The sequence below is a fragment of the Monodelphis domestica genome, chromosome 6 (genome assembly GCF_027887165.1).
Source record: "Monodelphis domestica isolate mMonDom1 chromosome 6, mMonDom1.pri, whole genome shotgun sequence".
In the NCBI taxonomy this organism is placed as follows: Eukaryota; Metazoa; Chordata; class Mammalia; order Didelphimorphia; family Didelphidae; genus Monodelphis; species Monodelphis domestica.
The window spans coordinates 234,826,129-234,838,449 of NC_077232.1; the positions used below are offsets into that span (position 1 = coordinate 234,826,129).

General features: G+C 36.9%; 1 protein-coding gene across 4 annotated transcripts in view; it reads right to left on the reverse strand.

Moving 5' to 3' along the window:
* FAT1 (FAT atypical cadherin 1) overlaps positions 1-12,321 on the reverse strand; it is a 165,205-nt gene that overhangs the window by 24,642 nt on the left and 128,242 nt on the right. For all 4 annotated transcript variants that reach the window (XM_056802981.1, XM_056802979.1, XM_056802978.1 and 1 more), the window contains exons 13-19: positions 11,803-11,956; positions 10,699-10,932; positions 8,408-8,797; positions 4,852-5,066; positions 3,864-4,001; positions 1,906-2,049; positions 553-750 (exon numbers count right to left, since the gene is read on the reverse strand). In XM_056802981.1, coding sequence (XP_056658959.1) covers positions 553-750; positions 1,906-2,049; positions 3,864-4,001; positions 4,852-5,066; positions 8,408-8,797; positions 10,699-10,932; positions 11,803-11,956 — 1,473 coding nt within the window. The remainder of the gene's footprint in view (positions 1-552; positions 751-1,905; positions 2,050-3,863; positions 4,002-4,851; positions 5,067-8,407; positions 8,798-10,698; positions 10,933-11,802; positions 11,957-12,321) is intronic.

Below are 12,321 nucleotides of genomic sequence, written 5' to 3' on the forward strand. Positions count from 1 at the left end.
GGAATACTAATAGAACCTACTTACAGAATTGTTGTTTGGATCAAATGAGATAATCTATACAAAATGTTGTAACATACATAAACCTTAAAGTACTATACAAATGCCAGCTTTTATTATTCTAAAACAAAATCAAAAGCAAGCTTTCTTGGGCTTCATTTTAGTCTAAGAAAAATCAACATTCTTTTACAGTAATTATTCTAATGTGATTTTATAAGGTAGCTCTCTTCAGATAGAAATTGGACTGTGAAAATGAGGCTAGAAAAACACCACTTGCAAAAGGTAATTCTTTGTAAAAGTAATGTGAAAAGTAATGTGAAAATGAAAAGGAGAAAATAGAAATACAAGTGGCCTAAGAACTCTAGTCGCCATCTTGGTAAAGGTAATGTTCATGGTTCATGCTGAAGTGCAAGGAGACCACCAACTAACAAAAAGTGGAGGAACGGGGAAAGATAGGGGGTAGGTGGGGATAATAGGAAGGAACACAGTCAAACTCTTAAAAGAACAACACATATGTCATCAAAAACCAACCCTGAAGGCAGTTAAAAGCAATACCTTGACATGAAGGAAGTAATGATCCTTTACTTTTCTCTTTATTGCCGTTGAAGTTATAAGAACTCCATCCTGGTTAACCTCAAATGCTTTCTCTTCATTTCCACTCATGATAGAAAAGGAAAAGGGGGGACCATTATGGGAAGAATCCTTGTCTGTCACCATCAGCTGCAAGACGCTGACACCCACAGGCTTGTTTTCCTACACAAATTAAAAAAAAATCAAATATATGTAATTACTTCCAAATAAATTTATGTTAACTGAGGGCACAAGTCATGTTATCTTATCTGTTTCTTAATATTTCTGGGTTTCTTTTTTAAATGCAGTTTAATGTCACCTTTTTACAGATGGCTGACCCCACTCCTTAGCCTGTTGCTGATGCCCCCTGCTTGGCATATGTCCTGTTTATGCCTAGTTATTTACATGAGAATATCTGTTCCTTGTAGGCAAAGATTGTCTTTGCCTTTCTCTGTATTCTTAAACCTTAGCACAGTATCTGGCACATAGTCAGCACTTAATAAATGCTTGACAGAATGATTCCAAGTGAAAATCAGAATAATATTGCTATTCAAATTCTTCGGTCCATAAAGAAAATCCATTTTTTTCTTATTTTGAATAACTTTTCAAAAATAGTCCCCAAAATAAAGGATTTATTGCCAGAGAGAAGAGCATAATTTGAAATAATGCTTATACACAGTGGGTGTTCAGTAATGGCTTGTTGGGTTAGAATGTCCTTCAAAGTCTTTAAAAACAGTACAAACAGATGCTTCTATTCTTGCTTCAAGACAAGAAGAACAAAGTAGCTGTGAGAATTTATTCTGTCATTCACTGGGGCAGAGAAAGAAAGAAAGCTGGGTAGATGGGCCAAGGATGGCTAAGGAGGAGGGCATCAAGGGAACCTGCTTAAATACAAGAGGGCCCCTAGGAAGAGACCCCCCTTGCCCCATAGCCCCTCACCCTCCACCTCCTGCCTTGGGCTTTGAAGCCAGGATCGGTGATTTATAAATTTCTGAACAAGTCTATAATTCTATGGCCATTTGGGGAGGGGATATGTGTGCCCCAGCTGGAACTCTAATGACACTCTCCCACAGATCTCAATCTACTAATTGGTCAGTATTTATTAAATGCTATCATTAATATTAAAACCACGATAAGTACTTTGAAGCACCGACCATGTACCAGGCACTGTGCTAGGTGCTGGGGATAATATAAGCACAAAGAATAAAACCATACTGTTCAAAAGGGGTTTACATTTTGTTGAAGAAGACAAGTAAATAGAAAGATGTTTAGTGCATAAATATAAAATGGTTTTTTCCTTTCATTCAGATTCTGTATTATGACTCTTGATAAGATTACCTGGATGATGATGCTATAGTTGCCCTTGGAGAAAACAGGAGCATTGTCATTGACATCCGAAACATCGATGTTCACAGTGGTGGTGTTGAATCTGGGAGGGCTACCATTATCTGCTGCTTGAACTGTGAGGGTGTATCCTGAAATCTTTGAGAAAACAAAGACAAAAATAGTTCTTAAGCAAGAAGAATCTATAATCTCTAACTCCCAAGTCTATGGAAAAGATGGAAAAGCAGAAGAATATGATATTTTCTTGTACATGGATAATTTAATCAATCTCTGAAGTTTGGGAAGTGCTATTTCATCTATCAGTTATTTGGAACTGTGAATTTTAAAAGTCTCCATCTTGGTCTAGCACCCCAAAATTGTGCACACCCACACTACACGGGCATGCGCTAGTCAATGACAAATCAATGACAAATAACTAACTGCCTACCTGGGCTGTTAGTTATTTCTGATTTGTCATTGACTAGCGCATGCCCGTGTAGTGTGGGTGTGCACAATTTTTGGGTGCTAGACCAAGATGGAGACTTTTAAAATTCACAGAACAAAGTACTCATTTTCTCACTGAGATATTATACACATTAGTGGAATTCTCTCAGATAAGCCTATAATTATTATCATTATATATTACCTTATTTATTTTATATGTTATATATATATTTTATATATATTTTAAAATATTATAACTATATAAATAATATAAAATAGTTTATTTTTTATCATATTTACTATATTAACTCCCAATGTAGCCAAAATATCTTGTATTTGAATTTTTAGGAGTAGAAAACATTATCTGACACACAGTGCATTAAATAAAACAATAAGATGGAATAATTTAATAGACAGTAAATCTTGTTATATCAATGTCCACTCTCCTTCTCTTGAACTCACTTTTATTCTAAGTCAATTGGCCCTAGATAAGACACCAGCTGAACAGGAATGAGTATTTCCTAAACTTCCCCCAGAAATTCTCCTTCTGCCTTACCCCAGAAGTTTTAGGCTTTGTCTCTATTACCACCTTGTAACCATTGCTCCCAAGACTGGCTGGGAAAAGAATCAAGAGAGAAGACCTATCTCCCCCAGTGTCCAAAAAGAGAGAAAGATGTAGCAATAGATTCTTCTTTGGATGACTTATTTCTCCTTGAAATGAATGATGGCCTCCAGCCTTGTGGTGATACAATCTCACTCCAGTCCATCATTCTGAGGCCATATGATGCATAGATTGTTATCTCAGCTCTTGAACATAATTTTAAAACATTTTATCAATGTTTTCAATCACCACTGTCATTTTGCAGTGATTCCTCTTTTACTCTCCCCAGAAATAAAACCTTTTCTCAAACAGTTAAGCAAAAAATCATTTGGCCATGTCTGAAAACATATACCTTATTCCTGACCTGGAGTTGTCACTTTTCTTTTGATAGACAGGTATGCTTCTGGAAACCATCCCTGATGTTACAAATGAAACCTAACAAAATTTTGCACCTCTAGAATATTCTCTTCCATTTATACTTTTTCTAAATCCAAATTATCCTTTAAACCTTAGCTCAAATACATTTTTCCTCTAAGAAGCCTTCCTTGAGCACTCCATCTGAGAGTAATCTCCTCTTCCTTGTACCTTGTAGTACAGGGTACTTTTTGTACTTTGTACTTTGTAGTACTTTTTACCTATGCAAACTATTTGATAAGAAACTGGACTATTTTGTGCCATTTCTTGTGTGTGTACCCTCTTATTTAATTTTTAGAACTACCATTTTTCTTCTGGTATACTGATAACTTATATCCCTGACTAGATTCTAAGACTCCTGAAAACAGAAAATTCTTGGTGCTTTTCCCAGCTTTGAACATAGTTCCTTTCACAAAACTGGTACCCAACAAGTCTATTTATTTATTGATTTTTACCCATTGACACAATTTACACAACAACAAAAATAAACAAAGAAGAAGAACGTTTCTCTTACTGTCTCCCGGTCTAAAAGTTGAGTCACTTTTATTTCTCCTCTTACAGGATCAATAGTAAATGGGTTCCCTTGGTTGCCATCTATAATTGAGTAGTGAATGTGACTGTTTGAAGGTCCATCAGCATCATCTGCCATAACCTAGAGAACGACATAACCCTGTTTAGAATTACTCTTGAGATGGACCAACTGCTATCAAACACACTCATCCTAAGAGAAGGTCTAAAAACAATATTCTCAAAGCCATTTTTAAAAAAATTCAAAGATTACAGTCAGTATTCCATTGGGGAATCAAATATCCATTTGTTACATATACAAAAGAAGACATGATTTTATTTTTAGAGGGAACCCCTGATCAGGAAACTACCAATGGAGGTCACCACCTTCTCTCCAAATTAAATCTCAGAGACATGTTTAGAGTCTGAGGTGAGACTCAAACCTGGGTGGGGTCTCCTGTGTCCAAGAAGACTGGCTCTCTCTCCATTTCATCACACAAAGACCCATTTGTAAATATGTTGTGGTTCAGTCATTTCAGTTGTGTCAGGCTCTTTGTGACCCCGTTTGGGGTCCTCTTGGCAGAGATACTGGAGTGGTTTGCTATTTCCTTCTCTAGTTCATTTTAAACATGAGGAAACTGAGGCAAAGAGGGCGAAAGTGATTTGTAGAGGGTCACACAGCTAGTGTCTGAGGCCAGATTTGAACTCCTGAAGGTGAGTCTTCAAGACTCTAGGCTCAGCACTCTAGGCACTACAGAGTCCCCTACTTGTTGATTGTATACATGGTTATAATTAAATATAATGATTATATATTAATTAATTTAGTTAATATAATATTTAACATATTAAACCTATATTAAACAATTACTATAGTTACTATACTGATAATATTTTAACATCTTCATATAGTTTGTAAAGCAAGATAATTACATAAAAAAGGGAAAAACACAAAGGAAATCATGGAAGGAAGAGAGGAATCAAAGCAGGATGCCTACAGTGACAATGGATTGCTCCAGGATGGCATCTTCACTGATCACTGCGGTGTACATGTCCTGACTGAACACTGGGGTGTTATCATTAATATCTGTGACATTGACATTCACTGTCGCAACATCACTCAGGGAAGGTGTGCCTCCATCGGTGGCTTCGACTGTCAGGTAATAGTCATGAGAGCTTTCATAATCCAAGTGGTCAATAATAAATATGGCTCCTGTAAAGGAAATTAAATAAAAATATTTTAAGTCATTAAAGGGACAACATTGTTCCACTAAGATAATTTCCTCTCAGTTTGTGACTTTTTCAACAGTTGCTAAATAAATTAAAAATATTCATTTATATCTTCTCTAAAGAAACTAGTGTCTTTACAACATACACATAATTTTTCATTTCCAAATATATTTTGAAAATAGGAACATTCCTCTTCTCTTATCTGCCTACTTTTCTCCATCATTCATGATAAATTTTACTTCACTCCATTTTTTATTTATTTAGTTTTAAATCCTTACCTTCTGTCTTGGAATCAATACTGTGTATTGGTTCTAAGACAAAAGAGTGGTAAGGGCTAGGCAATGGGGGTTAAGTGACTTGCCCAAGGTCACACAGCTAAGAAGTGTCTGAAGTCACATTTGAACTCAGGAAGATGGGACTTAACTCACTTCTGACCCAGATTTTACCTAATGAGTCACCCAAAAGTCAGGAGCCCTTAGTTTAAATATCTTTGAGGCTCAACTTTCCTATCTGTAAAATGAGGATGATGTCTTTGGACCTGGCTCTCAATCCACTGAGCCCCCTACTTCATTCCACTTCAATTATTTGCCAGACTCTCTTCTTATATCTAACTCTACAACTCAGTGCAATGATTAATCAATCAACAAAGATTTATGAAAAGCCTGCTGCATGTCAGATATTGGGATAGATGCTTGGGGTACAAATATGAAATTCCCAGAGATATCATAAGCATATATCATAAGCAAATAAAGGATAGATACAAAATAAAGATGGAGAACACTGATAATTGGAGGAATCTAGAGAGGTTTCTTTAAGAGGACCCCTAAAAGGAATTCCGAAGGATAGAAACAAAGACAGGGAAGATTTGGGGCATGGATATAGAAAGGTGGGATGTCATGGTAGAGATACAGCAAGAAAGATAATTTGGCTGAAGCAAATCATCAATCTGGAGAAACCAGAGCCAGATAAAATGGTGTTTAAGTGCCAAGTATCTGCAAAGATTATGCTAAAGATTGGGGGATAAAATCAGTCCTTGTTTCTCAGCCCAGGGCTTGGCACACACACAAAGGCTTAAGAAACACTTGCTGCCAGGCCTGGAGACAGAAAGTCCTCAGCACAATCTGGTGTCAGCTATCTGTGAGCCCTGGGCAAGTCACTGAACCCCAACTGCCTAGGCCTTACCACTCTTTGTCTAGGAAAGGATACTTTTATCACTTCTAAGGTGGAAGGTAAGAGTTTTTTAATTTTAAAGAAAAGAAAGAAAAGAAGCATTTGCTGTCAGACTGACATAGACTGTCTTCAAGGGGTTGAGAAGTTCCAAAATTATTAAGACATCCACACAGATAACTAAAATGCAAGGTTGAAAGTGATACATGTTGAAGAGAAGAGAAGAAAAAAAGCTTTATATAAACTCCAGGAGCAATCCCTTTTGGTTGAAGCAACTGGGAAAGGTTTCATGGTACCCAAACTGGTCCTTGAAGAGAAGAATTTTGACAAACGATAATGATAACTGTGACCCTTCCTCCTTTCTCCCTCAACCCAGATCACCCACATATGGCCCATAGGGAGAGGAAGAAGCCCACTGTCAGGAGAGATGCTACTCCCCCCCTGCACCTCAAGAAAAGGGTCAGGGAAGAGGAGAGGTTCTGTCTCCCATTTCCCCAAGCCATTCACACTCCAACTAGGTTTTAAGTGCTGCAAGGTGTCTTCTGTCCCAACCTTATTTTCAATGATCCTTTCTATTTGATCTATTCTTGGCTGAACGTTGGCTCTCCTTCTCCAATCCCTGCAGAAAGGAGTCCAGAATCCTTGCTTCCATTTGGACTCTCAGGACCACCATCATCCTGAGCAGCAGACACATAGCTTGACACACAGGTCCAATCATCAGTTACATCCTTCTGGAAAGACAGTCGCTCTCCAGATCTTATCATGTGCCCTCCTTATACACCTTCCTTGATCGCTGCCATACATGCCTCAAGACTCTTGGGGCTTGCTGTCCATCCTACTGAAAATCCTTAGGATGCTGAGGTTTTCCTATAGAGCCTTGCAGCTAGCTGACCTCTCTGCTGTCTCACTTTTCAGTTTGTATTCTTCACACAGTGCCAGGTATAAAGAAAATGCTTAACAGGCAAATAATTCCTGCTTGCACTCTCTCTAGGACTCAGTTTCCTCACTTGTCAAATAAGAGAGTTGGGCAAAATGATCTCTAAGGTCCCTTTTATAGCTTTAAATCCTCTGATCCAATGTGAAACAAGGCTTCTCCTGAACTTGAAACTCAGCTCAAAGGCTACCACCCACATGAAATCTTTCCTTATCCTCTAATTGCTTGGTGCCACCCGAGAAATCAGTTTGTTAATTCTGTACACATTTGCATTTACTTCTCAGCGCATGTACTATTTCTCCAGATAGTGCAAGTTATCTTGCTTTTTTGGCTTTGATTTCCAATGCTTAGCACAGTGCCAGGCATACAGTATTGCTGATTGCCTGCCTGATTCTCTTAAACTTAAAAAAAAATAATCATCATCATATGGCTAGAATAAAGAAATTCAGTTTTCCCAGGGCCTTTTACTTTACTTTACACTTTTACAGTGTCCCGAGGATTATGTCTACTTCTAGAGGATGGGTTAACTCAAGACGTCCCATTTTAATGCCTGTTGAAGTCCTGTCCTCTGACCTGACTGGAGGCCTTCCAGAAAATGATTCAGAGTAATTCAAATGCTAGATGAAAGCTTTCAATGATAAAGGCCCATATCACTTGGAAGAAACAGTGGCTTGGCTTCTATGGAAACTTAAGATTATGGAGGATGAAACTGATGACTCACCAGCAGGACTGATTTACCTATTGAATGAGTTCTCTAGAGACAAGCAGGTAGCTAAGGAGGGAAACTTTTCAATTAAGCTCTACTCCTCTAGCCCTGATGAAAGCAATTTTGCCAAAGTTTTAACCACATAATGCTCTAACTCCAGCGAGTATTATTTTTCTCACAGGTTTTTTTTTAAAGTAAGTCAAATATACCAGATATATATTTTGCTTTGATTTATACAATTAAAGACTTTTAAAGAATCTTCTTCCTCTTTTTTCAAGTCTACTTATACTTAAAAAAAGGTTTATTGCCTTCTTCCTTTAGAATTTTCTTGCACATGTGTATACATATATAAATATACCTGTATTATAGTAATAATATTTCTAGAAATATTGTAATGTGTAACATATTATTATATAATATATAAATGGTGCCTCATAATTTAAGAGGCCAACCTATAAGAAGCCAACTATTTGTTGGCATAATGACAGGCTTCCATTTGTGCCAAGTGTCAAGTTACCTGTTGTGGCATCAATACTGAATTTCCCATGTTCATTGCCACTGATGATTGCATAAGTGATCTCTGCATTGGCTTCAATGTCCCGGCTGGCAGCGTACACCTGCAGAACCTCGGTTCCAACGAGTACATCCTCAGGCACTGTAGCTCCATACTCACGATATTCGAACACAGGTGGATTGTCATTTATATCCAGAACAGATACAACAACAGTGCCCGTAGCAGTCAGCCTCCTTGGCAGACCTTGATCAACAGCCTTCAAAATCAGATTGTACACGGCCTGTAACTCTCGGTCCAAAGGCTTCTCCAATCGGATAATTCCAGATGATTCATCAATAGAAAACTGACCGTCTGCAGAGTTCACCAATGAGTAGGAAATCTTGTGATTTAATCCTAGCCAAAATAAAAGAATTATATTTGTTAAAAAACACATTAAAAACGTCTCTGCATTTTTAGATGGCTAATTAAAAGAAGCTCTTTCAGGGGCAGCTGGGTGTCTTGGTGGATTGAGAGCTAAGCCTAGAGATGGGAGGTCCTGGATTTAATTCTGCCCCAGATAATTCCTAGCTATGTGATCCTTGGCAAGTCACTTACCCTGCTATTTTCTTTTTTTTTTTTATCCTTTACCCTTCTTCTGTTGTGGAACTAATACACAGTACTGATTCTAGGATGGGAGGGGAGAAGAGAGGAAGAGAAGAGAAGAGAAGAGAAGAGAAGAGAAGAGAAGAGAAGAGAAGAGAAGAGAAGAGAAGAGAAGAGAAGAGAAGAGAAGAGAAGAGAAGAGAAGAGAAGAGAAGAGAAGAGAAGAGAAGAGAAGAGAAGAGAAGAGAAGAGAAGAGAAGAGAAGAGAAGAGAAGAGAAGAGAAGAGAAGAGAAGAGAAGAGAAGAGAAGAGAAGAGAAGAGAAGAGAAGAGAGGATTTGAGTGACTGCAAAAGATAGTTTAAAAAAATGTGAAAGAGAAAAATATTTATATTAAAGTTAACTTTAGGCTTATTATATTTGTAACTACCACAACACAGCAAAAATACTTTTTTGGCTTATGAATCAATATTAACCAACTTTTCCTTATGCTAATGTAAAAGGATTACAAATAATACCACGAGGAAACACCTGGTTCTTTGGGAATCTGAAATACAATGGGGTGTCAAATTCTAAGACATGCTACAGAGCAGATCTTAATAATTAAGTAAATTAACTAATTTCACTAATGAGTAATTACCCTCCTTGCCATTTTCAGACACTTTAGGAATATATTTGAGAAACATGTAACTATAACTTCATGTCAAAATGCTTGGAAATTAAATTGCCATGACCTGCAGCACTGTTCTTAAAAGATATTACAACTTGCTTCATGAAATTTGACATTTCTCAAAGTCTGGTGTTGTTAAATACTGAAAGACATAATTTGCTCCTGTCATTCTCCATAAAAGAAATTCTCAATTCTCCATAATAACAACTCACACTTATATGTGCTTTAAGGTTTTCAAAGCACTTTACATGTCATTTGTGGCTCAGACGCAAGATGCCAAAGCAGGATGATAAGAATTCATATTTTTTAATGATGTTTTAAGGTTCATAAAGCACGCTCCTCATAACAACCCTGTGAGGTTGGGAGCAAAAGCATTATCAGCTCCATTTTACAGATAATAAAACTGACAGAGGACTCATCCATAGTCACATAATCTGGGTTATTGTATAAACCCATGTCACCCCCAAATACAGCGCTCTGTGATTTTTGTCTTTGTAACACAAACTTCTAGCACAATGCTTGGCCCATAGCAATGCTTAATTAAATGTTGACTTGACTTGCCCAGGGTGACAACTAGTTAGTAAATTTCAGATACGATTCAAATTTCCTGACTCCAAGGTCAAAGCTAAAACGGCTAAAATCAATAATCAATAAAATCTGGTGATGATCCAATAGGACAGAAAAGGGAATAAGCATTTATTCTTACAGCACCTATTATGTGCTGTATATATGTGTATATTATTATAAATTTTATTTGTAATTATCATAAATATTATTACAAGTGTGTACTCTACAAATTACACAAAAAAATAATACAAAAATCTATTATCTTATTTGCTCCTCACAAAAAAAAGTCAGATGCCATCTATCTATATTCTATTTTATAGTTGGATAAACCGAGGCAAACAGAAGCTAAATGACAGTTTCCAAGGATGGATTTGAATTCAGATCTTCCAGACTTCAAGGCCAGTGCTCAATCCACTGCACCACCAGCTGCCTTTATTATCTATTTATTATGATGATTATGATTTATTTTTATTCTACCTGCATCTGCATCAGTGGCTTGCACTCTTGTCAATGGGGTCTTGGGCTCGGTGTTTTCAAACACTGTGATGGCATAGGGATCAGCGGAGAATTCTGGAGCATTATCATTGACGTCTTCCAACGTGAAGAGAACACTCATCTGGCAGAATCGCCCTCCTCCATCCGTAGCTTGGACTAAAAGATTATAAACTGCTTGCTGCTCACGGTCGAGGGGGGCTAATGTTTTTAATTCACCTAAAAAACACACACCACGTGTTAAAGAAAGAGACACACTTGAAATCTGAGAAGAGAATTTCCCAACATCCTCTCCAACATGTTGTCTATTCATCCCTCCCCACCTTGGCTTTGGCATCTGCAAGAACTGAATAAATGGCCAACCTCTAGTGAACAATTTTGTCAGTGACTGAGTGAACAGCTGCAACAGCCTGATGAGTCCCAGCTTCACAAACTGTGCCAGCTGCTGGGATTTTGAATCTTTAAGATTCAAAGCAAGGGCCTCTTATGTATTTCCAAAATTCCACCAGTAAAAGCTCTAATTAATTATCCAACATTCACACTTTTTACATATTATAGAAACATGAGATCCACTACAGAAGCCCAGATTGGTATATATATATGACCAGGATAACATTCATGATAGAGTGTTTTAATGAAGTAGAATTAAGAAGAGGGAAGACGTCAACAATTTAAAAACAAATTAAAGATCATTTGTTATTTTAATTATGAGAATTCCAAATTATGTTTGTGATGATTAATTGATGTATCATACTTCTGCTCAGAGAAGAGATAATAAAGTCAAAATAACAAAGGCTATATGAACAATAAAAGGACTAACAAAAGCCAATTTAAGGTATGATTTTTAACTTGAAAGAAAAAAAGTGAATTAATATAAAATCAAAGGAAATAGAAGTCATGGCTTCATAGAGACTTTCCTTTGTTATTTAACAGTTTTTTTTCCCTTTTATAGACTCTTGAACTTAAAAATGTCATTTATGTAACATCAAAAAATACATAAAAGAACAAGAAAGTTATCTGTAAGATTTCATTAATTGTATTTCACTTTGTTAGAAGCTGCCATTTACTTGCAGCCAGTCTTCATTTTACCTGTGTCTGCATTTATTTTGAATTTCTCTGCACCGGGACCAGACAATGTGTAAGTAATTTCAGCATTGGAACGGATGTCTGCATCTATAGCAGAGACCTGCATGATCAGTTTCCCAGGAACAGTATCTTCAGGAATTGTGTCTGAATAGGCACTCTAAAACATTTGAAAGGGGAAAAAAAGTAATTGAAGTTGGGATATATACCAGGGATTAGGGTGGGAGGAAAACATCTGAGTCACCCAAATCTCTAAAATATTTCTCTTACTCTATGCTAATTAAGCAAGTTAATTAAACATTATTATACACATTATAAACTGTATATAATTAATAACTACAAAACATAATAAGCAGCCAGGCTTATTGTGTGTATATATATATATATGTATGTATGTATTTTTTTAACCAGGAGTTCAAATCTGGATTTATATTAAGGATGGGAAGCATGGACAGGAAATAGAGTCAGCCTTCAAGTCCCATGTCTGATAAAACTGCTCCCATGTAATCCTCGTCAAGTCCTTTC